This window comes from Melozone crissalis, unplaced genomic scaffold, assembly GCF_028551555.1.
Source record: "Melozone crissalis strain CALT ecotype California unplaced genomic scaffold, PUWL_Pcris_2 ptg000014l_1, whole genome shotgun sequence".
In the NCBI taxonomy this organism is placed as follows: Eukaryota; Metazoa; Chordata; class Aves; order Passeriformes; family Passerellidae; genus Melozone; species Melozone crissalis.
Window position 1 is genome coordinate 19,705,668 of NW_026535792.1, and position 26,352 is coordinate 19,732,019.

The 26,352-nt window shown below is 41.0% G+C and overlaps 1 protein-coding gene across 1 annotated transcript in view; it reads left to right on the forward strand.

Annotated features, from left to right (window-relative positions):
• Nucleotides 1-26,352, forward strand: part of RORA (RAR related orphan receptor A) — a 348,106-nt gene that overhangs the window by 235,291 nt on the left and 86,463 nt on the right. Inside the window, exon 2 of the mRNA XM_054272791.1 lies at nt 7,093-7,122. Coding sequence (XP_054128766.1) covers nt 7,093-7,122 — 30 coding nt within the window. The remainder of the gene's footprint in view (nt 1-7,092; nt 7,123-26,352) is intronic.

Consider the following 26,352-nt stretch of genomic DNA (forward strand, 5'->3'; position numbering starts at 1 on the left):
CTGTTTGTCCATCCCAAGGACTGGAGGGGCTTGTTTGGGTTTGTGCATCTTTGTACATTGGCCTGGGTTCTGGCCATGGAACTGTGCTGCTCTGCAAGGCTGGTGTGAAATCCTTGTGATTCACTCACTCAGTTGTGCAACAAGGAGTCATTAAAACAAAGCTGATCCATGGTCTTCCTCTAAGGCTCCTGCTGGACAGTCTTCCATACAGTTCTGAAATATCTTTGATTTCTAGTGTGTGGAATACAGTGTAAATGTGGGATGGATATGTCATCTGCTCTCTGGTGACATTTGTCATGTAAGAGCATTATGGCTGATAATGCAGATTCTTTGTTATTTTTTCCCAATGTAAGACACTGTTTATTTGTGAGGACAAAAATGCATTAAGGCTCAGAGGGACTCTCAGTGAGGTTGTGCAAGAAGGAAGAAATGGTTAAAGTTCATATTAGGAGCAGTTTTGTATCAGAAAATCAGTTTGGAGTCTGTTAAGAATTCTCTATTTGGGAAAAGTCCAGGAAGAGCAGGGAATTCTTGTGGCTGCCAGTTGTACAGTGACAGCTCAGGACAGTGGTGACTGCTCTCTTATGAATACTCTAACTTTGAAAGAAGCCATATGTATTCACATTTTCACAGGTACTACTCTCACTTTAAAGGTAGGGGAGGCTGTCAGCTGCTGAAAAATGAAATCATAAAATGCCTGGATGATGCAGGAAGTCACTCTCAGAAGTAGGATGCCAGTCTGAATTCCAAGGGCTAAAAAAGTCATCTACCTCAGTAAAATAATGTCTAAACATTTTTAAAACATCCTTGGGGTTTTTAATCTTTTTTTTTTCATATACTTTGTATCTGTATTTGAGTAAATCTTCCAGAACACAATTTTTTCCTTTTTTCTGTAGCTAATTCAGATATAACCATATGATTCAAGCAGTAATACTAAAGCAACCCTTAAAAATATAGTTGTGAATAATTTGTTGATAGAACTTAGGTACAAGGAACAGCTATGAATTCTAGGATAGAAACATAGATAGAATCTATCTATTCTATCCTAGATAGAAAAAACCATGGGGTTTTTTCAGTACAGAAGCACTTAGGTCAACATTGATTACCCTGACTTTGTTATATACCTATAGATTTGAGAATGTGATTGATCTAGACTTGGTGAAAAAACCTAGAACCTTGTTTCACATGGTAAGATCTGTTTCCTTTTCAATAAAAGATGTGAAAAAGTCTGGGAAAGTTTGGAATGTTTAAAAACTTATGTCATCAAATTTTAAGTTGAGGGATTTTTTGAAAAGAGACATTTAGGTTTTACTTTGGAGGGGTGGTGTCATAATTTTGGAAAGCTTTCCTGTCCATACATGCCTAGTGACTCTTGTCCTTGATCCATGCTAGCCTAGAATCTAATTTTAATTTTTTCTCGAGTGAACTGTAAGCAGTAGGGTCTAGTTTTGAAACAAAATAGTGAAATTACTTGGAGTACTTTCAGTAGTGTGTGCTGATCATCATTAACAGCTCCTCTGTCCTAGACAAGGATACTGTTTTGCTACATGATTTTATTTCAGATGTTAATTCATTGAAGTTGTGTTTGCAGTATTTGAATATGTGTTATTTCACCTTGGTCAGTGTAAACAATAACCCCAAGGATCACAAAATTCCTTCAAGCCAGAGCTCCATAGACTTAAATAGAAACCACTGTTAAAGTTTCTGAGAGAATGAACTCCTTTCTGAATATACCTAAATCTGTTATTCTGCCTTGCTAGGTTCTCTGCAAGTGTCCCAGAGTTACACATCATCTTCTGCCATAATTGCCAGCTTTGTGTGGTGACAGCAAAGAGGAACTGGAGTGACAGGATGAAACACAGTGGGATCCAAGCTTGTAATACGTTTTCTTTCTGATTGTACACAATATGTCAGGCAGGAGGCTTACAGTTTAAAATTTTAAGGTTTGGGGCTTTTTTCCCCCTGGGATTTCCAATCCATCCTAAAATGCCTAAGTTCCAAAATATGCTAGGGACATAATGCTGGCCTGAGGGGAGAGTAGGAGAAAGTTAAAAAATCCCAAACCTGTATTGATGCACACACCCATGTGTGCAAAGCATCTTCTACCCATGGCATCTGCAGAATGTGCTGTCATCAGAGCAGTGTTCATCACCTGCCTGGGACACAGAGAGCAGAGCAAACACGGTGCTGCTTAACAGAACTCCTGGAGAGGAGCTGGGAGCTCTGCTGGTGATGCCTGTGTTTATCCATCCACACTTCTGAGGGACAGTTTTCTTGGAGGTTTAAGAAAATTGTACTCAAGAATATTCTTCTTTGATATTTTGCAGAGTAATGTATTCTGCCAGACAAAGACCTTTTTACTTATCTTTCTGTACATCAAAGTGTGATTTCCCCTTGAAATCCGGGGAGCTGACAACTGTACAACAGCAGCAGGGATCTGGGTTCACACAGTAAGCAGTGTTTCATTATGCTGCTTTATTTGGATGGGCAACTGTGAGAAATAGCTTATGATGTATAAAATATCTGAGTCTCTTTTTGTACTTTAAGACATTGTTATCTCTATTTGAAGTTGGCTAGTGAAGGTCAGTCAGGCTAACTGCTTGCAAAAGAATATCCTGTCTCTGTTGGTAGATACTCTTTTCAAAGTTCATTGCGTCCAGCAAGCTATTTTTGTAAATACCACCCATCATGGCAAATTACATACTGTTAGTGGGAGGGGAAAGGCAATGGTGCTGAAGTTCTTTTCATTTAAAAAAAAAATCAATTGTTGTTGTAAAGAGCATTGCATAGCCACGATGAAAAGCGTAAGAAGTTAATTTGTTTCAGATTTAGTGTTGATGAGGAATGTCAAATTGCACTGCGGAAGTGATGCATTCTGTGATAACTGTAATACTGAAACTTTCACTCACTGATAACCATGGCACTGATAGATTGTGATATTTTCATGACATTTCCTTTGCTTTACTTTGAAGTCTAGTTGGTTAAGTCAGGAAGTCTTTCTGTATTAGCAACACTGAAGTTACAGTGTTGTTTCTTCACCTCTTTATTTTTTTTTATATTTGTTGTTCAGAGATTAGGGAATGCTGGCAGTGTAGGAGAGTGCTAATACTGGCAAGCAGTCACTTCTCCAACCTATCACATTTTGAAATGAAACCCATTTAAAAATGGGGGTTTTTTACTAACTGACATTTTTTAAAGAATCAGTAACTTCTTTGTGCTCTGCTTATTAAAAATAAGTCTGTCTTTCAGTGGTGTGTTGGGTTTAGTTTTATTCTGTGGGGTCTACTCAAACACCATACTTTACTACATAAACTGATGGTCCTCAGAAACATTTACCAACATGAGCAATCCTTGGTAATTGTGCTTGATCTTGTGAAGAAAATTCCTGGTGTATGCTGGACTTGCAGAATTGGTTTCTCAAGAGACCCTGTTGATTTTGGGAGCTGATGCATTGGCTGCACAGGAGAGGCATTCACATGTAGATGCAAGTGGGATGCAGCACTGGCCCAGAGAGAGCCACAGTCCTGTAACTCCCCCTTTTTACATTAAATGGTTTTCTGACTGATTTTTATCTCCACAAACACTCATTTCTAGGTTATTATTACCTACCTTGGATGTTCTGAATAGCAGTCATTGGCTTCCTGCAGTGCAACTAAACCTGATCACAGTGTTGCATCTTCAATGTTTATATTTAAATCACTACTTCTAATGTATCTTACAATATAAGATACACAGTATAATATACGTATAATATGCATATAACATAATACAATGTGCAATTAATATAATATGCTAAAATCTAAGATGCGATATAACTAAGATCTTACATACAATTTAAGTAACTTCTTGGATATGCTGGTACCTTTTTGCTCAGTGTTGCAGCTTCAATGTTTATATTTAAATCACTAGTTCTAATGTATCTTATAATATAAGATACATAGTGTAATATACATTATATTAATATACATATAATATACTAAAATATAAGATACATCATAACTAAGATCTTACATACAATTTAAGTAACTTTTTGCATATGCTGGTTCCTTTTTGCTCAGTGTTGCATCTTCAATGTTTATATTTAAATCACTAGTTATAATGTATCTTATAAGATACATAGTATAATATACATAATGTATAATATTCATATACATATAATATAGTATACTAAAATATAAGATACATTATAAATAAGATTTTATATATAATTTAAGCAACTTTTTGGATATGCTGGTACCTTTTTGCTCAGTTTTTCTATAGCTTAGACTTACCTGTGTGAAAAGGAAAGCTACTTAAAACTTCATAATTTATTTTACATCAGTGAAGATTAATGATTAATTTAAAGGTAATCCTGTTGAACTCATTGGCAGCATTTATCCTTGTTCCACCAGATTGCAGCTACTTTAAAACCACAGCTCAAAGCAAAATACTTTGATTTCAATGCAACCACCAGTGGAATGATGAAGGAGATGCAAAAATATCTACCTCTAAGCTGTTGCTTTAAAAGGTTATCTAAAAATATCTGCATAAACCAGCTAAAAGGTTTTACCAGATGATAATCAGTAATTATTATGGAAACATCTGATTTGGAAAAACCCACGACACATCTCACATTAAAAAAAAAAAAAAAAAAGGTAGAAAAATCTGAGCAGTAATATTTCCATCAGTGCAGTGTTTCATGTATCAGGGAAAGTGGGTCCTCAGTCAGCGAATACAGCTAAGTCTGTTTTGTGCTGTGGCAAATCCCATTGTGAAGAGGCTGTGAGTAATCAGAAGTGACAGCATAAGCACTTTCTGTTCAAAGTGATTTTACAGGAAGCATTATTTTCTGAGAAAAGTACACATATGGCTCCCATAATGCTGAAAGAGCACTGCTGCATCCATTTATTAGCACTAGTGTTGGGAGAGAAAGTTTTGCAAATGGTGTTCAGATTTAAGACCTTTTCCTCTTTATGCATTTCCATTGCATAAAACATCCTTAAAATCATAGGAATCAGACAGAAAAGCAAGGGCAAGGCAGGAGGGTCTGCCAAGGGGATATTAGGACAATTTGTGAAGATGAGGATGCTGATGCTCAGGGGTCACTCAAGGAGTCAAACAGCAGCAAAAATGCTTTTTTTTGCTGGAAGAGCCAATGGGCCAAGAGCAGCTGTAATCTCCAGTTCACAGGGTGAGCCAGACCCTTGGAAAAACCTGGAGAGAGGGGTTTGCACTCATCCCAAGCACTGCATGAAACCCATGAATGCATTTTGATGAAGGTGCCTCAGACCTCTCTGCTCCTTCTCCCTCAGGCCCGGTTCTTGCCCTAAGCTGCTGTTCCTGTAACAGGGCTCCCCTCCTTGGCACACCCCCTGTCCTGTCCTGTCCTGTCCTGTCCTGTCCCCTACTCTGAGCCAGCCAATAGTGCTGGGACTGCAATGAAAACCCAAGGTTTGCTCTTAGAAATTATCAATTTAAAGGATGAGTTTGCCCCCTGTAGTGGATAGTTGTATCTAAAGGGGTTTATTTTTATTGTGCTTGGGGTTTGGTTTGGTTTTATTGCTTACCTTGGCTGTACAGTTTGTGGCTGTAACAAATATGATCCCTTTGTGAGGCATGTGCAGGTTTGGCCAGGGCCTTTCAATTTGAGTTAACACACATATATAGTTAAGTTCTAGTATTCTGATTTCTGTAAATTGCTTACCAGTTTTGCACATTTGCAAAACTGCCCACAGGAACTACTGAGAACTTCACTTCCCAAAGCCTGAAGCCTCTTAACTTTTCAGGGAAAGCAAAGGTCCCAGTGCTCACACTTGTAGAGCTTGCTAGTTAAAAACCAAAATGCCAACAGCAACATAAGTGTGATTTTTAAAAAAAGTCCTCATGACAGTTATGTCAAACTTGATAGCTCAATATTTGGGATTGGCACTAGGGTTTTATGTATCTATCAAAAAAATGAATCATTTGAAAGCTGTTTGCTTTGGAAGTTAGCTCTGTGTTTGCAAATACGGTGTCTTCATTTTTCTGAGTTACTGTAATTTGCTGCCTCTCTTAGATGCTCCACAACCAAGAAGCCTGAATAAGTCTGTTTCCTTCCATAGTGATTTGTTTTGGAAGAGATGGTTGAAGGAGTTGGAGGGTAGCAAAGGAAATTCAGCTCTCTCCCTTTTTCATGAATATTAAGGCAGACAATCCCAATTCCAAAATTTCATTGCAGGCCTCGATCACAAATGAAATGTTTCAAATACTTCTACTGCTTCCAGTAACCTCCTTCTCATCATCTCATAAAATTACCCCCAAGGAGAGTGAAGCTTAAATACTGATGGGTCTGAGTATGTCACCAGTTATCTACTAAAGTGGAGACAATATTGTTTGTATTCAAGCATGAATTCCAATGACATTTAACAGAGTTAATTTTATCTTTATTTGGTATTACGAATTTTGCCTCATTCTGTTCACTCTGTTGCTTTCTTTGAAATGCCTCTCAGATTTCACTGGCACTGGACCATCCTTGGTGATTGCTGCCACATGCCTGTCTAGCATGAAAACATCTTTATTACTTCAGAAAGTCTATCTTTAACGGCTTGGAGATATTTGCATCTGGCTTGGAATCCTGACAAGCAATAGTCATATTGAGAGAGCTGTTTGTTTGGTTTTCATGAGCAAAAGCTACAGCTTGCATTCAAGGAACTGCTTGAACTTAACAGCACAGCAAATGACTTGTGCTGCTCAGATCCCTGGGTGCTTTAATGGGAGTGGGGGAACATTTCTGGCCATGGAAAATAAAGGGGGCTTCCATAGCATTACTGGTATCTTCTTTTTGTGTCAGCTCCAGTTTGAAGCCAGCAGTGGGGAGATTTGCATTGCAGCAACCAAGCTGAAGCAATGCATGTTGAAACATTTACTGGGGAGGTGTAAGGAGAGAATGTACCCCTAAAATCTTCACACAGAGGGGAGATCCTTCCACCTTGAACGTACAAATCATGGCAATTTTCATTCCTCCTTTAGAGTGGCTGCTGTGTGTCTGATGAAATAGATTAATGATGAATTGTATGTCAGAAGCATTTACTCAGTGGTTGCTTTGCTAACACCGGTGTCGTTTCTTCCCTACAGGTATTTCTGTAACAAAGAAGACTCACACATGTAAGTAACACCTTTTGATTTGCCCTTCTCTCACAAATGGAATTTCTGTTAGGCCATGCTGTGGTGCTCAGACTAATTGGTGTTAGTCTGGCCTGAGAAAGCTCCATTTTAAAAATTCTGGTGTTTTTTCTGCCTTAGGGGTTTCAGTCCTCTCCCAAAGTGTTGTTGGATGTACAGTGTGTGTATATGTGGTACTCACGTGTCTGTAAAGTCAGAGGGCAGAAAAAGAAAGTTGTGAGCAAAGGCAGAATTCCTTACTGTACTACGTCTACCTTACAGCTGGCTGATAATTAACATATCCAGAAAATGCAGGTGAGGAGAATGGTTATTTTTATATGTCTGTTACATATGCAGTATGATTCAAATCAAAATAAATTAACTGTACATCTTCTGTCTCTCCCTGTGCACTAACCTGTGAGATAACTCATTCTCTGCCTGTGCTTAAGGAACTTGATGAACAACTGGAGGTTCTTGTTTTGCTCTCAACCATATAAGCAAGCAGCCCCCATAAGTGGTGACCTTGGAAATGGCTGTGGATGTGTGCATTTACTTACATATACATTTATTCCAAATCCTCTTCAAAGACATCATTTCTGGGGATCAACTCTTATCTATCCTGCAGGGAGCTCAAAGCACAGTTCTGAGGAAAAGCTGGGATTTGTAGCTGAAGGAGTATGTTGAGATTCTTCAGATACTGTCTGTGGAGGTTTGGCAATTTGGTAGTGCAGGAATTGTACTTGCCCAGGATATCAAACAGGAGTAGGCTAAAGCTGAGGCTATTACTCCCATGAAAGCCTTCTTACAAAACAGGTGCTAGACTGCTCAAAATTTACAAATATATGTGCATTTTATGTATTTTGAAGTATTTTCACCACAGCTTTCTAGGATGTCACAAAGTGTCTTACATGGCTTTCATTTGTATTTCATTCCTGGTTTTATAATACTCCTGGAGTGAAAAATCTGACTTGAGATGATGAAATCTCTCTGCGTAGAGTTAAAAAGCAGATTTGAGAATTTCAAATGAGAAGCTGATTCATGTGAGTTTTGAAACAAATTTTAAATGTCTCAAACTTCTAGAGCATGATGGTCCTGCTTTGCCTAGATGGGCTTGCTGCCTAAAGCACCCTGAGGGCCAGAGACTCCTTGGCTGAGCACTGGTTTTGTTGAACTCAGTGAGAGCTCCAGGCAGGCAGCTGGGGGCAGAATGTCACCCTGGTATTTTTGGGGAATGTTGGAGCTCCTGCTGACTGGCACTGGCAGCACAGGGCACTGGAGTGCTCCATGTGCCTGCAGGCCAGGCAGTGCCCAGCCTTGCCCACGGGGGCAGCCCTGGCGTGGGGCCGCCCCTCTCTGGAGGTGCTGGGTGTTTGTGCCAGCTCAGTGCTGGGCTCTCGTGTGTGCAGGTGAGTGTTGGTTTGGGAACCAGCCAAAACCCCCCTGGCTTTTGTACAGCAGTGCCTCGAGCTGACCCACAGAGCCACGGCCCCAGCTTTGGGAATTTCGCAGGGAAGATGAAGCAGTGAGCACAGAGCTGGAGAGCACGGGGAACAGCTCCTCAGCCACCCCAAACTGGTGCACTGTTGTCACCCTGGATCTCAGCTGAAGCAGTTTCAGGCCTGTGATGAAAAAAAGATGTGTTTCTCAACTGTGAGAGATGATTAGTAGTGCTCACCATCCAAGGCCTTTCATCTAGTTCAAACAGAAATTAGGGTGCCAGTGTCTTTCATGTTGAGAACTCTGTGCTTTTCTGAGAGGGCTGTCAAAGAGTAGTTCCCCGATTTGTTAATCAGTTGTCATGCAATTGCTGAAGCATGAACAGAAAAGTTGCCTGAATAATGGGAAGATAAGCTTGCCCATTAAGCAGGGATTAAAATAGAAGGAGCAATAGGCTGTAATTGGCATGATGAAAATGTAAGCTACGTTTGCTAGCAAATATGTATGAGGTTTCATTCTGTTTTGGGTGAAGTTCTTTTAGGATTCATTCCTGTTATGACAAATTCTCATAGAGTAGGAATGGATGTAAATTGTGCATCTTTGGCATTTCAGCACCATGCACAGTAAGCTTTTTTTCCCCCCCCCCTTGTTGCCTAGAATTAGGGTTTTTAATTGAATAGAAAAAACTAATAAAATTTACAGTTTTGGAATGAGTTAGAAAAAATAATATAAGCACCCAAATAGAAGCATTACAAAGTCTGAGTTGTTAACAACTACAAATGACAGAGAAAGAGTTTGTGCACCAAGATATGCTCTAGAATTTACCTATCACTTTGTATCAGAATAAATAAGTTATCCAAATGAAGTTACGTAGAGTTAAAATTGCTGCAAAGAAATTTCAAGAAACATTCTTGCAAACACTTTGTGTAGTGTTACACCTTGCCTGCTGTGATTTTTAGAAATATGGATGAAATTGCCTTATTCCAGTTTTACAATGTGTGGCATATGAGAGTGTTGACTGACAGTAAACTACCACTTGTTTCTAATGACCTGTGATTTAATTAGGGAGAAAGAAATGGAGTGGAGAAAATGAGTGGAAAAGAGGAAAGAAATTAGTAGAGAAAAAAAATGTTTTTAACATAATGCCAGAAAGTTTGATACATGATGCATTTCAAACATCCAATTAATCCTTTTCAGACTTCATTGAGTTGTGCAGGTTTTGAAATTGGTGGGGATCTGTCTCCAGTACTTAATTTTTCCTGGGTTTATTGTTTGAGGGTCTGGGTACATTTTATCCCTTTGGTGACATTAGTCTGTGACAAAGGTGTCCAGTCAGCTGAAACTGAACTCCTGTGCTGATGGCAGGTGCTCAGGTAGGTCTGAATCCAACAAGAGATTAATATTTGTACACATGCAATATAGAGTGCTAAAGAAATGCAGGTCTTTCATAATGTAACTATCTAAATAAAACCTGAGAGATTTTTATACTTTTTGATGCATTTCTCCAAGTATTCTACTTCATTGGTGCTTCTCCACATTTTCTCTTTATTACAGTTTAATTGTTTCAAAATCTGACGCTTTTAAACAGGGAATTCAATAGTCTTCCAAGGAGCACTAAGGGGATAAATGTTATCCACCCCAAAATGCCCTTCTCTGCTCAGTTCAAGTTTAAGATTAAACAGGCTTTTGAAGAAAAAAACACATGCCTTCTGTCTGTTTGTAGAATAATTCTCTTGAGCTCACATGGCTATTTGTCAGGTTAGCCATCACTTTAGATAAGCTGAAGTGTGTCAGATGGTAGAGGACAAGTGCTGTCTCATCTTCCATACAAAGTGGGGCTTCTGGTCTTTCAGTTCTTTTTGACTCGAGAAGGACATGACTGACATTTAGATTCTTTTCTGATCATTTGATTGGCAGCAATATTTGTGAAACAGCCCTCTTCCTGCCATGTCTCATGTTCTGAAAAGAAAAGTACTGCAAGTGAATTGTAACTTTGCACAACTTCACCCTTTTTGCAAATTCAGAAAGGCATCATTGTCTCAGTGATGATGAAAATTTGAAATTCTGGGAAACAGAAGGCTGCAAAGGACCTGGCTTTTAGCACTGACCCACTGGGCTTTAGGCTGTCCTGAAGTGTGGAGTATTTTGTTTCTGGCATTTTCAATCTAAGTCTTGCCACACTCCATGTAATTAGTTTCATGGCCTCTACCAGACCACTTGTGACTCAGCTGTCACACAAATCAATCACATTATTTTTCTTCAGGTCCCTGTTTTATCTTGGGCACTGACTTTGTTAAATGAGTTTGAACTTGCCTCTCAAAGTAAGGGGTTTCTGCAGATGCAGAACGTGAGTGTTGCACCAATTCAGGCTGTAATGGAACCTTCTTCCTCTCACTGTTTGGGTTGTGAGGAGCCACAGTTAGGAGCTTTGAAGGAGTTGGATTGCATAGCTGGAGTTCACATCTGCACTGATGGCCAGACACATTCAGTCATTTGCTTACCTTGCATTGGTAGGACAGTAAAAAATGCATCAATTTTACAGGCTTCCTGACAGATTTCTGTCCAGAGCTCCTTTGGAATGTTGTTTCACAGCAGGAAAGCACCAGAACCCCTGGCTCTGAGTGACACCCACTCATCAGAGCAGAGGTGGGGCCTGCAGGGCTGCTCTTACCTGGATGAACCTGGTGCTGCTTTGAACTGGGGGCTGCTCACTGGGTTCAGCTTTCTGGGGATAGTGCACCTGCAGTTCACTGCCACCAGTGTGGAGCATGGCTTTTCTGAGCTGAGGCCAGAAGTGACAACTGCTCCATTCATTTAGACTGAATTATCACCATTTGGAGAGAAAGAGCATGTTTCTTCTTGTGATTTATCCAGATATTTAAATTAGCGTAATTTTCATAAACAATTATGTCAGTAGGCATCTCTGTATGAATTCCTTAATGTTGGGTGAACTGTTCCTTACTTAAACTGAAATTATCCTCTCAGTTGATTTCTGGCAGATAAGAAATGTTTCCAAAGCTAGATGCTGCTTTTAATGACATGAGCTCCTGCTGGAAAATTAAGTGAAAACTGTGTGGTTTTGATTTTTAGCACTAAATAAAACCATTTGCATGAAAAACTGGCAACTTTGTAGGCAAAGGATAGTAGAAGTAAACTTGTCCCTTCTGCTATCTGAGATCCCAAGCCTTTCCTCACTGGGGCTGTTCCTACACTCATCTGGCTGTAGGTGTTGGTCTCAGGGTGTATCTTGGCTCAGTGTCCTTTGCCAACACACAGGAACTCTGGACTAAGGGGGAAATTCACATTTCAGGTGTACACTGGAGATGGGAAATCTTGACTGTACCATAGGGAGGGAGGTCAGCTTGACTGCCCGCTGTGTGTGACAGAGCTGTGTGTGACAGAGCTGGCAGTGGCAGAGCTCAGGGGTCTGCAGCACTGCCCAGTGTGTGTGACAGAGCTCAGTGTGTGCAGCACTGCCCAGTGTGTGTGACAGAGCTCAGTGTGTGCAGCACTGCCCAGTGTGTGTGACAGAGCTCAGTGTGTGCAGCACTGCCCAGTGTGTGACAGAGCCCTGTGTGTGACAGAGCTCAGTGTGTGCAGCACTGCCCAGTGTGTGACAGAGCTGGGTGACAGAGCTCAGTGTGTGCAGCACTGCCCAGTGTGTGTGACAGAGCCCTGTGTGTGACCAGAGCTGGGTGACAGAGCTCAGTGTGTGCAGCACTGCCCAGTGTGTGACAGAGCTCAGTGTGTGCAGCACTGCCCAGTGTGTGACAGAGCTGGGTGACAGAGCTCAGTGTGTGCAGCACTGCCCAGTGTGTGTGACAGAGCCCTGTGTGTGACCAGAGCTGGGTGACAGAGCTCAGTGTGTGCAGCACTGCCCAGTGTGTGTGACAGAGCCCTGTGTGTGACCAGAGCTGGGTGACAGAGCTCAGTGTGTGCAGCACTGCCCAGTGTGTGACAGAGCTCAGTGTGTGCAGCACTGCCCAGTGTGTGACAGAGCTGGGTGACAGAGCTCAGTGTGTGCAGCACTGCCCAGTGTGTGTGACAGAGCCCTGTGTGTGACCAGAGCTGGGTGACAGAGCTCAGTGTGTGCAGCACTGCCCAGTGTGTGTGACAGAGCCCTGTGTGTGACCAGAGCTGGGTGACAGAGCTCAGTGTGTGCAGCACTGCCCAGTGTGTGTGACAGAGCCCTGTGTGTGACCAGAGCTGGGTGACAGAGCTCAGTGTGTGCAGCACTGCACTGCCCTGAGCAGCCCCTGAGCCTTTGCCTGCAGTGCTGCTGCAGCACAAGGAGCCAGAACCAGGGAATGTTGTGCCCATGGAGACAAAGGCATGCACTTAACTCTGTCCTGGACAGAGATCCCTGCCTGCATCATGGCCTTCCTCTCCCGGACTCTCAGCAGTTGCTAAGAGCACACTGCTTGTTAAAAATGCAGAGGCAGATCTGGGGCAGAAGACAGCTCTTCAGCTTCTCAGATATGCAGCATTTCTAGAACTGCTTTTCACCAAAGTTCTACAAGCATATATTAATGTTTGCAGCTTAATGGAACCCAAGACCCAGATTGCTCTTCTTCTCTGATTTTACTTTCCATATTGTATTTACTGCCACTGCTAAAGATTTCTCAACATTTCTCAGCAATCTAGTTTCTTTGTTTAATTGCATTAAAGGGAAAGCCATTGTCATTTTTTTTTCTGATCTGATTTATAATTACTAATCTACTGTGCATTGTACTGCTGACTTCACCTCACATGTTTCATGTGCAGACTAAAGTAAGTAAATGATACTTTTCCCTCACAAAACGGGAGCCTTCAGAAAACTGATGGTTAACAGGATCTGCTGTTAGCACCAAGGCCTAAAGAGAACAGGTGAAAACTAAACCCTGTCCCCTGAGGCCAATAAAATAGCTGTTTGGTCCCCTGTGTGTAACCTCCTAATAACTTTACTGGGCAGCCTTAAGATCCCTTGGGGGCTTCTCGGCAAGAGCATTCCCTCTCTTTGTTCAGATTGCTTATTAAAAATGATTTTATAATGAAGTTGCCTCAAATAGCTGCTACTTTCCTGCTTGTCCTTGAAGCACTGTTTGCCCTGATGAAGAATCTGAAGACAGCTATCTAGGGCTGTTCTCTTGTTCAAAACTTTTAGTGAACTACGGCTACACTTCTTTCTTTTTCTCTTCGTATGTTTTTTTTTCTTTTTTTTTTTTTTTAAACTTCCCTGTTGTGAGCCAAAGCAAGCCTCACCCTTAGCAGCTCAAGTTTGTGCCTTTAATTCCCCTTTGAGGCCATCCCTGTGGAAGGTTTGGTTTGGTTGCCACACAAAACACTGTGTCAGTGACTTGTTTGTTGCCTGAGAGAAAATGAACGTTGCCTTCTTTTTGGTTGGCCAAATTATTGAGTACAGGGCCAAAGATGAAGGTATGAAGTCAAAAACTGAGGAGAGGAGGGAATATTTTTAAAGTTAAAAAGGATTTCTGGCTGTTTTCTGGGAGAAAAGAATACGCAGGATAGCAATGGGTGCGGTGTGGGATGTCCATGACATGGCTGTAGGTGAAATCTGTGCATGATCTGGTTCTTCCTGGCAGTTCTGCACCAGTGAAATATTTTCTCTGTAAAAATTCCAACATTTGTGAGAGAGACCAGCCCTTTTACCCATGTGGAAACAGCCATGGGGATAGCTAAAATATCATAATTATTTTATTAATGTATGTTTTGTGCCCTCACAGAATAACAGGCCAGAGCTGAGCCAAACCTGTTGCCTCTGATCTTCTCTTAGCTGCCCAAAAGCTTGGCATGTGCCTGGGCCCCAAGCCTTTGGCACACTTGGAAGGAACATTTCATTTTCTCTAAGGCTGATAGAACAAGCAATTAAATGTACTGTCCTGGAAGTCCCAGCGGGAACTCTGTCTATTAGTTGCACTTGAAGATAATATCAGGTCTCTTCTCTGGTTCTGTTCTGAGTATATGGAGCAGCTTCTATCTGTTTGGGGGTTTTGGCTGTAACCATTATTTATGGGCTTACTTTACTCTGAGTTTTCTGGTAAATACCCTCAGATAGGGGTTTTGGTGCCTTTAATAATGAAGTAGTATGCAGACCAGAGCAAGAGAAAAACAGCAAATGAGTTGAAAAGTAATTTTAACAAATGAAGACTGATAAGTATTTGCAAAATGTTAATAATTCAGTATGAAAATTTATTGGATTATGAATCAGATACTTCTAAATTGAAAATCAATATATTCCTGTTCTGCTCACACTTCATTTCTTTTTCTGGTTGCTCCTGTGGAAGCAGACAAGATGGGCAGAGACATTCTCTTCAATGTTTAAAAAATATTTGAAGGCCCATGTTTTAAAGAATGGTGAAGTGTTAGGAGAGCATTAAGGAGTTTCTCACATTAGAGGTCTAAATTCTGTTAGTGTGGTTGATGGGCATTAAAAGATTGTGGACATGACTCAAAAATAAATTTGAACTGTTTGTGGATGCAGGCAGTAAATACTTTGGGAGCGTCTGTAGTGTTCTCTTATAGCTAAGTCTTGCTTTATAAATTCATAGAAGTTGCTCTTGCATGTTTTTTACCCTTCTTTTTTCTGTCTCTTAATTCCTAAGGCTGTTCCTCTGATGTAGGAAATGGTGAATGAAGTGATGAACACCTCCTGTGGTGCAATGCACTTTAACAGGAGAGTGTGGGACTGCTCTGAATCCTATTGCAGCTGCCTCAGTGAATCCTCTTGGCTGAAATGTGCTTTCATCAGCCCTCTTAGCATTGCCTGCTTTTTGTTGTTTTTAACATCTCCTGTCTTTAGAATTCTTGCAGCTGTTACATGAAGTTAATGTTTCCAGCTTGATAAGAACAGCTGTCCACAATTTTGGTGTGTTTATTGGTTATAGAAGAGAATTGTGTTATGGGCTGAATCTCAGCTTAAAAATATCTGATATTCTTCCCATTCTAAGACTTTAATCCAACTCTGAGAGCAGTAGGAGTTGTTCTTTGCAAAGTCATTAAGTTAATTTTTTTTTTTTTTCAGATTTTGAATGTCTTGGGCACTAGAAAACTGACAGATGAGACTTCTCCAAATCTACTTTTGCATTCTGTATATTTTTCAATGCAAACAATGTGAAAGCAAATAGGAAGTGTTACTGCTCATGACTTTCTTCTTTAATATATGGGTTGCATATTTTGGCTCTGAATAGCCTAAGTCTAGCCAGTCTAACTGTGCTTACAGGGAAATACTTTTGACTACATCCTTTGCAATAGCTCCCTAAGAAATAATTGTACTTTCTAAACAAGACTTGTGCAAGACTCATTTGGTTTGATTTGAACAGTTCCTTGAAGATTCACCTTTCTATAAAGGTTACTTCAATCTTTATAGAAAGGTGAATCTTTGTGAACGGATTACCACCAAATACAGCAAAGTGTTGGGACTAAATTAGCATTAAAATGAAGATTAAAACATGATCTGTATACCATTTGTTCAAACATCAAAAGTCCAAGTGGATATTTTTTTCCTACAGATTTATTGCTGCTACCTTTTTTCATGCTTTGAGAAGAATCTGGAGTTTTCTGCTTACATTTCAGTTCATGACATTGTTTATAACACAGTGCTGCATTTTTTTGTAGTAAGGCTGAATTCTAATGATTCTAAAGCAAGCATAGTCATAGGGACTTCTCCAAGGTTGGTATCTGAACCAAAAAAAGCACATTTTATTATCTGAATTTTGAAACCAGGGACTGATTCCATCATTCCTAATAGACTCATTTATTTGACAGTGCATTGCTAGACTTGAGCACTTGCCATCCTGACACAACTATTGAACCTGAAAAGGGCTCTTTAATGTATGTTGATAGCTAAGCTTAATAAGGACTGTGAAAATATTGGAAGTTTTGCAGCCTTTCTCTAAGCACATCAACCTAGAATTATTTAAATGTTGACCCAGCTGGGAGCACAGTCTGATGCAGACAGTAACTAAGGCAGCTCCTTATGGCAGATCAGGTAATCACCTCAGCTCCTAATGAGGAGCTTGTTCTTAATATTATGACCAAATGATGATGATATTTGTAAAGCTCCTCATTTAAATATAGTTTTGCTACTCAGGTTTTTCTCCCTTTAAGTCTCCTAGCATGATGAAGTAGCAAGGACAAAAAGTTTCAAAGGACAATGTGGGTTGGTCTAAAGAGCTAAAACTTGCAACTGAAAAGGCACAGAAATGGATCAACCCAAAATCAAATAGAATCCTGAGGGAATTTGGGATACAGACTACTTAAAATTCAATGTTTCAACTTTTTTCCTTTTGTTTTCGGAACACTTGAATAGTTTTGAGCTATATTGCTAAATATGTATATTTGTGTATTTTGCTTTGCTGGGGATGGTGGGAGAGCAAGGAAGGAGAACTGTGCAGGCAGCATTTCAGAAATCTTGCCAGATATGAGTTACAGGTAGGAGTACAGGTGAGCTTTGAGGTTTACATGGATGAAACCATAGTGACAGATACTTTGGTGTGAGTTTGAGTTCTTAAATGTCAGCTGCTTTTGTAATTTGTACAAGGGGTGGGAAGATGGTCCTGCTTACCCAAACCTTACCCACACACAAATTCCTTCTGCAAAATTCTTCATTAAACTGAAACACTCAGGAAAAATGGTGCCTGGTGTTAGTTTGGCATAGAGGAATAGTTAAATGTTTTCTTGTGTCTTAGTAGTTGTGTTGCAGGTGAAAACATGAGAAAAACCACGGTGCATTCTCAATAAGACAAAATGACACCATATTTCTGTAATGCCAAAATTACTTACATTGAATTAACTGCACATTCACTACAAAAGAATAGTTAAAATATGTGTGCTTTGGCATATACTGATGTGCTGATTAGTGCACATTGAAATGAGCATCAGAGGATTGAAATAAGCTTTTTTCTAAGTATGTTTTATGCAGGGGAGGAGAGAGAGAGACTATGTCAGTAGCAAAATTACCTTCTCCAGTGTGAATACCTTTGAATTGAGTGTAAATATCCATTGCTACTTTACCTCTTGCTTTTAAAACACACAGTGGTAGAACCTTGACTTGGTCTTTAACCCCATTGCAGTCACCTTGCCTTAAATCACTTTATTGTCTGGGTTTGGATTCACAGTTCACTTGATCAAAGGAAAGGATCTCACCTAAGTAGAAGCTACTGTTTTAAAGGATTGCATCTGGGACTTTGGGAAGTTTCCTTTCTTAACCTTACTGCCATTAATGGTTAGATTCTCAAATTGAACTAGAACTGAACCTTCAACGAGTTATTGTAAAAAACATAAGTGAAATATATAGGGAGCCTTGACCAACAGGATGATATCTTGGCTGGAAAAAACAAAGACTTGTGAGATATTTTTGTTATCTATCTTAGCTTCCCCTGTGTGTATGAGAAGTTTTTGTTTAAAGTGAGCCCAAACTATCAGTTGTGAGGTGCAGCACTGTCACTTGCTCTACAACAGACTAGGCACGCCCTCGAAGCAAAGCAATTTCCTCTCCCTTTTTTTTTCTTTTTTTGAGGTGTTTACCACCAACTTCAAAAGTCAGTTCACAAGAGTGGTGGTGTTCTTGCAGTTTTCTGGAAATTCATACAAGCCTTTATTTAATCTCTGTGCAACAGAGGTAGGGAAACCTCTGGTTTCAGAAAGCCACTACATGACCAAAGGCATTTAGTGATTTCCTCTTAGATAAAGCCAGCAGTTGATAACCATCCTTCTCACCAGTGTTTGTCTGAAGAACTGTTTCATTATCTTTGTTATGTTACCTAACTGATATGGAGGTGTGATGCTTGCTGGCTGTAAAGGCAACTTCTAGAGATAAGGCAAGTTTCCTGTTTTAAGTCTTCACGTTTCTTTCACTCTGACCTTTTTTCCTTTTCTCTGCCTGTATTGGTGGCTCAGTCCAGAGTTATGGTCCTTGAGGTAAAGGTGGAAGTAAAGAGGTCATTCAAAAAGACAATTTCACATGCTGCTTTGAGGATATAAGGGTACTAAAGGCTGTCTGAAAATAATTTTCCTGTTAAACAGAGCTTTAGGTACTTCAAAAAACATTTCACTGAAGGTATCATTTTTTCCTGCAGTTTTCAGAAGGGAGGTAAGAAAAGCCCTTGTTAACTCAGAGCAGGGTGAGTTGTCCTTCATGTGGGATGGTGGTGGCATGACTTAAGAGCTGACCTAGAAATGAGGCAGTTCAGGTACTTCAACCTTCAATTTCCACGTCCTGTCAACAGGACTTCACCACCTCACTGTCAGCTGTTTTGAGAGTACATTTTAGCACGAAATCCTGTCTTTAGAAGCAGTAATGTAAATTTCGCCAGAACATTTTGTCTTTGAGAAGCCAGCAATGTTGACACCAAAAAATCCCTGTTCTAACAGGGAACCTTTTAAAAGAGAGACAGAGAACCTCAATTGAGAATAAGTAATTTGGGAAGTTGTTATCATTATTCTTTGTGAAACTAATACCTGGCAACCCCAGTTTACAAAAGAAATTCCTTGATTGTGGGTTCATTTGCTGCTTTTCACTGGTATTGGAGGGGAGGTTGTATGACAGCATTGCAGGTGGGAACCCAGCACCTGCTGTATAAATAAACTGCTTTCCTCACTCCAGATTAAATCAGCAGTTGAACTTGTGGTCCAGCCTAGCAAGTGGTGCTGTGCTCTGGTAAGCCCACACTGGGAAGGTTTACATTTAACTGCTTATTTCCTTTTCTCAAGATCCTGAGATCACAAAGCTGAGCATTTCAGTGTGGTGGATCTTTTCCTGTATGTTCTGCATAAGCACAAAAGACTCTGCATATCTGTTGTGGGTATAGGCTGTCCAGTAAATGCAGTTTTTTCTCTTGTGTCAGATTTGGCTTGCATGTTCCCAATGACTTGATGGCACGGGCATAGGAGCCTCCATGCTGCTTCTCTCCACATCAGACTTGGTAGGGCTCATTTTGTGAACCAGAAGGTCTGTTCAGGAGGTAGGAAGAGAAACAGAGGCTTCAGCTGGAGCAGGGGGTCAAACTGTGCTGACAGGAAAGACCACAGCAGCTGCACGATGGCAGTTTTCATATTTGATCCATTAAATCTCTGACATTTCTGTTTGATTCCAGTGAGATTGTAACACATCACACCTCCACTTCCATGCATCAAGGTAAGCATGCCCAGATTATAAAATCAGAGTCTGAGTTCTCAGCCTCTTTCAAAAGAGCATTTCTAGGACAGTCCAGAATCTCTCTGTGCAACAGCAGCTACCAACTGAAACCTGACACTGTGCTCTGAACATATCATATTCATAAAAACAACCTTTTCTTTTTACTAGAAACCTTCACTTCTTTAATTGTTGCACTCTTCACTTTCCTCACAAAACTTTTCCCTTCAAAGACATGATCAAAGACAGGTGCAGTGAGATTAAAAAATGGGAAAGTTTTGTATCTTTTGGAATCAGTAGAAAAGCTGCCCTTGCCTTTAGAGCCAGAAGAGCCACTTCAGAGCCACTTTGTTCACTGTCAAGTGTTGTAGCTTCTCCTTTATTCCCACAGTGGTACAGCATACTATATTTAGTTGTTTTTCACTCTATAATAGAAATATTAATTTTGATAAGAAAAGAAACCAGGATCTTATCAGACTATTTGCCTGTAAAGTTGGGGTAATAGAGTTCTCCCAAACTGCCCTCTCTTTGTGTTAGTTCTCTTTACTTTGAGCAGCACTCTTGGTACTTTAAAATGAATTTCAAAAAAATATCTTTGTTCTTCATTTTAAAAGATGTAACAATAATTCCATGAGCTGTTCTATTTAACACTTCATTGGTTATTTAATATAAATGCGAATCCTAAGCTACTTGACTTTTTTTAGTGCATTTTTGTCAGATGATTTTTTAAATTTAATTTTTGGTACTTAGTGCTGAGAAAACTATTCTTCATTTCGTTTCTAACCATGTGTTTTCATGGAAACAAACCATCTAGAACACATTGTATTTCTATGAAAACACAAGCTTATTAAATGTCAAACAGTTTATGTTTTCCTGGCAGTCATGTTGAACATTGGCACATTCACTGTGTCAGTGTTCTATGATGTAAGTTTAAAACTGTCACATTGTCAATGTTCAGACATTAAAAGGTCTGAAGTCTCACACGTGGGGGAGGAGGAATTAGGCTCTTGTCAATGAGCAGGTGGTGATAATTTAGACACATTTGTTTGAGGTTTGTATTAAGTTAATAGAAACTCTCTAGTCTGAGTCTCCTCAAATATTTAAGCTGATAAAGAGGTGGCGTCAATGTTGGAGTCAGAGTCATTTGTGCTTACTAAGGGCTGACTATAAATATCAGGGTTGCTGGTGGAACTTGAAGTGTCTTTGCACATTTAACTTTCTCACTCAGCTCATGCATTGCAGAAATTGCTTTAAAAAGCAGTGGAGCTGGGAGGAGCTGCACTCATGGCTGTCCATTCCCTGTGTCTCTGGAGCATCCTTAGGGCTGTGTGGTGAGGGCTTGGGCACTGCTTACCCCTTTTGCAATTGTACCTGAGGGTCACATGGTGATAGGCTGAAAAATCCCTCTGAAAGCAAGGCTGGAAGAGCAAGGAGCCCCTGGGTGGGTTGGTGGCCCAGCCTGTGTCAGTGGGGAAGGGCGTGTTGGATGAGCTGTGGCTGATCAGGACGTGATCCTGTTTTATGGACACTGCACTCACATCCCAGCCTGGCTCTGCTCTGCTGGCACCTGAGCTGGGCATCAGCCTGTTAAATAAAAGATGAAGGAAGCATTTGATGCATCTGGAACAAAACGCACAGGTCACAGCAGAGAGAATTTTATCTTCCCTAAGATAGGAAATAGTGGTACAAGAAAATCTCTTTTAGCTCTCCAGCCCCCATTATCCTTACACTCCAAATCATACCCACAGCACCAGCGCCCCACTAAGCTTGACGTTTCTAATATATGTGGATTAATAGGCAGTAAAAATAATTTTGTGTTTATCATGCTGTGCTGTATTTTATAGAATAACCTGGTGTTGATTTTATGGTTGAATGCAATATGACTCTACTCAGAAATAGCTCACATGCAAAAATCTTCAGGATTAATTTATGAGTTTAGTTGCATACATTATCCTCTCACATTATGCAAATAATTAGGAAGAAAATAGCTATTTAGCGTATTTATTATCTCTATAGGGAAAATGTACACATTTTACATGCATGTTTCAACTATATTTCATCTTCTTGTGATTGTGAAAAAGCCTTTAATGTATTTCTTTACCATGAGTTTTAAATTTCACAGTGGAATTAGCTAAATGGTTTGTTTTGCACTCTAATGGATGGGATTTAAATCCAGTTTTTCACATCACGCAGGAAACGTCTTTCAATATTCTTCTGACTCTCTTGCATGTACCAAAACCAAAGACAATTTCTCATTGTTGGAAATCGACGTTAAAGTAGTAAAGATGCTCTAAGTTCCTTACTCAGAGTTTGTCTATCAGCTGTTCATCCTTGTGGGCTCTGCCCTTGCCCATGTGTGGGGTCTCGGTGGGAGCGGTGAGAGAGCCCCGTTCTTGGTCAGCCCTGGTGGCTGAGCTCAGCCTGAGCTCTGGGAGCCGCTGGGCCTTCCTTCCGAGCCCAGGAACCTGCCAGGAGCATGGTGCCAGGAGCATGGTGCCAGGAGCATGGTCCCACGAGCATGGGCCCAGGAGCATGGGCCCACGAGCATGGGCCCACGAACATGGTGCCAGGAGCATGGTGCCAGGAGCATGGGCCCAGGAGCATGGTGCCGGGAGCATGGGCCCATGAACACGGGCCCAGGAGCATGGGCCCAGGAGCATGGTCCCAGGATCATGGTGCCAGGAGCATGGGCCCAGGAGCATGGTGCCGGGAGCATGGGCCCATGAACACGGGCCCAGGAGCATGGGCCCAGGAGCATGGTCCCAGGATCATGGTGCCAGGAGCATGGGCCCAGGAGCATGGTGCCGGGAGCATGGTGCCAGGAGCATGGTGCCAGGAGCATGGGCCCATGAGCATGGTGCCAGGAGCATGGTCCCAGGAGCATGGTCCCACGAGCATGGTCCCAGGATCATGGTGCCAGGAGCATGGGCCCAGGAGCATGGTGCCGGGAGCATGGGCCCAGGAGCATGGGCCCAGCACTGCTCCCTGGCTGCTCAGAGCTGTCCTCTGCCAATGGCACACCTCACCTGGGGACAGGCTCAGTGACTCGGGAAATCCCAGCCCCCGGGGCACCTGCTGGGGTTTCACTGTTACACACAAGCACAGAGCACGGAGGGAATTTATCACTTCCCAGTTTCCCTGACTGAAATGGGTGTTTGATTATCTGAAAGAGGCAGTAAGCATTTACAGAGATTTGTGTAAGAGCCATTTTTCATTTCACCTTGCTGATGGACACAGTGCATTTGTGAGCCTGGCTGTATTCTTCTCCATTTGCCAGGATTTTTTTTTAATGTTCACCTGTGTGTGTAAGTGCACACATCCATAGGTCTCGTACTGTATATCAGAATATATCAGGTGTGTTGGTGTGAAGCTGTCATTTAATTTTAAAGGAAGGATGAAGCTATTTGAATGGTGCTAAGCCATGATGTCATAAACTTTGTACTGCCTAGACTCTGTATTTGTACTGAGATTTTTTTTCTCCATTTAGTAGCAGAACAATTTTCTGATTTTTCCCCAGAATAGCTTTTCTCTCTGAGTTATGTCATATGCTAACAGTGTTACTAAAGGAAGGTAAAATTTCTTAGCCTCACCCATGAGCCAGAGGAAAATTTACTGGAGATGCATCAATATCTGTTTACATTATGATGATACACTCTGTGCAAACTTCTCTGTACATGTTTACAACTTACTTGTATCTGAACATGAAGTGTAAAGACTGCAGAAGCCAAAGCCATGTCTGCTTTGCCAAGTCGTGCAGATGGAGGGGACTGGATCTAACCCTGGCCAGCACTTGTCCCAGAGGATCTGACATCCACTCTGCTTGGGGCTGGTCTGTGTGTTGACTTTGGAGTACATGTGTGGCAGGAAGCCTCTTGCAGTGCATTCCATATTGTGTGGGAGGGCATCTTTCAGTGCAGTTTCCTCAGAGAGGGACCCTGTTCATGTGCCCTTGGGGCACTGATGCACACCAAGGCACAGGAAGTTTTGGGGACACTTGCTGCAGAGCACCCTCCTGCTCCCAGTGGGACACTCTGGGAGGCACCCACTCACAAGGTGCAAGGGCAGTTTGGTATGGGATGGAAAACCTCCTGGCCAGAGGCGTGTTTGCTGTGCCAGCCCTGCTGAACTGCCTTTGGCAGGGGTCCCTTGCCTCCAGCCTTGATGTTCTCTCAGAATGGTCCCCGTGGCTGCTGCCCATCTCAGTCACATCAGGGAGCAGAGGCCACTTGTGCACAGGGGCATTGGCAAGTGAAGAGCTGTGGGAAAGGATGAGGTGTTCATTCCTTACGCTGTAAAATGACTGCTGAAGGTTTACCTTATTATACTTTTAGCAGTGCCTCTAAATTCTGTTCAGAATTAACTGCTGGTTGGACAATGCTCTTTATATTGTTCTTCAGTTTGTAAAGGCAAGTCAGATTGATCTTCTGGTTTTTTGTTCCTATTTCTTTAGTGTAGCATATCCAGTATAAGAACCTGAAGTTCAATCCACTATTTAAAGAAGTGCTAGAATTCAATATCAGTGGTAGTAGTAGTTGTTATAATTATTATATGAATTACCACATACAGAGAAAACACTTGGTAGGGTGAGAGGGAGAAAGGCTGTTTCGTGTCCCCTGCACATCATAAAAATGATCAGTGAAATGCAACTTTTAATGCTCTTCTATTGTTCTTGTATGGATTCAGGCCCAACAGCTATATTGCTCATTTTGGAATTTATTGCTTCCAGTGCTCAAAGCAATGGAGATACACAGAGAAAAGAAGAAAACAAGGAGGTGCACCATAAGGAAAGGCTTTCCACACAGAACCCAATTCTTTTGCAGGTGTACACGTGTGACCTTTTTCTTGTCGTCATCTATGGCCACAGAGCCTCTGATTCAGAAATTTTTTTTGGCAGTGTAATGCACTGCAGGAAAGGTTTCGCTGCCTTGGCTTACTCACTCAAAATTAGCCCTAGTAAATACTAACTTGGTGTGATTTGTACAGTGCTGACAATGTGTTGCTTGGCTGAGTAACTTGCAAAAAAGACTGCAATAATTAGCTCCCACAAGTTCACATTTTCTTTCATATTTGAATATATGGATTGTCATTTGCTGCCAGGCTCTGTGTAGTTCCTCACATTGACTTTTGGGTGCATTGAGCTGCTACTATCTGTCAGTAGTTCCTCACATTGACTTTTGGGTGCATTGAGCTGCTCAGCAATCTCTGGTGCCTCCATCCATTTGCATGGCTGTGGTGAGCTAAATACAGATGTTCCTACCCATCCTTTTTTATAGTGTTATGTAGGAGTGGGGCTGCAGAATCTCCTCATGTTTTCCTCTGAGTCACTGTTTCTGTTCTGCGTCAGCCCTGCTTCATTCTCTAATGTCAGTCAACTTTGTTTCTTCACCTAAAACCATTTAATAGTATTAGGGAGTATTTATTTATGTTTAAATCATCATACCTTTGGTGTTCCTTTTGAAAGTTTAATCTAAACATTGCTGCCCTTTTTGGTCATTACTTTCTTAGTTCCATTTGTTGGCAGCAAAAAATGTGCCCTTTTCCTTCTTCATTTTCAATGGAAACAGGAAGCCCAAGCAGAGAATGTCTCTTCTTTTCTTTTTTTTTTTTTTTTTTTTTTTTTTTTTTTCCCTCAGAATTCCAATGTATTTCTCTATCTTTCATCTTCTTTCTGTATGCTCTTTTGCAGACGTGCTGTTATTGAGGTGAATGAGAGGAGTCATGGACAATGACTGTATTAGGGCGTATGTGTTAAGTGTTTTTCTTTCTTTACATTTTAATTTTGAATATTACATTTCTTTTATTGTTTGAAAATAATTCATTTTAAAGAATTTAAAAATCAAAAAAAACCTTTACATTGGAAGTGTAATGATTTGGCTGAGAAGGCACAAACAATGGTGGTCGGTGCACCTGAGAGTTTTGGTTTTCAGTCCTTCACTTACACATGCTGGTACTGAGAGACCTTTAATTTATCTTGCCAGCACAGAGAAATAGCCACAAGAACTGCTCTGTAATGTCCTTTTAAACAGTGTTTTTCATCCACCTATAATGAAAGGTGTCTGTTTTATGTTGCTGCCCATTCATCATTCCTTGGACACCTGCTGCCTCCGTCAGTTATTTCTTAAATCTGAGTTAACCTTCTAATGTAATCCTGCTCTCCTTTCTTCCTTGCTTAAACCCATTATTCCACAAACCAAGCAGTCCAACATGAGTCCAGTAACCTGTGAGCACATGGTGTAGGGTTTAACATCTATCACTTGTGCATGCTGTTCCTTGGAGCAGTGCATTTTCACCACATCTTTATGAACAGAGGAGCAAAGTACCCAACTCATCTGAACTATTCATTGTGTGCTCAGGGCTTTGCTTTATGTTTTCCCTCCCTGTCTTAGCACTGCACATTGTTCTCTAATTCATTCTGTAGTCAAGAATGGAACAATTAGCCACAAACTCTCAAGCTCTGGCAGATGATAATTCAAAAAAAAAATTAACTTTGGCTGATAATGCCTCTCTGTGAATTATGAGCTGGCTGTAAGCCAGGGGATACTCCTATTGTCCCCTGTACAGACAGCCCATCCTTCCTGACTCAAGTGCACCAGAAGTAGTAACATTTTTCATCTTAGAGAATTTTAACCACTGCTTTCTTGAGCTTTTTAACTCTTTCATGCAGT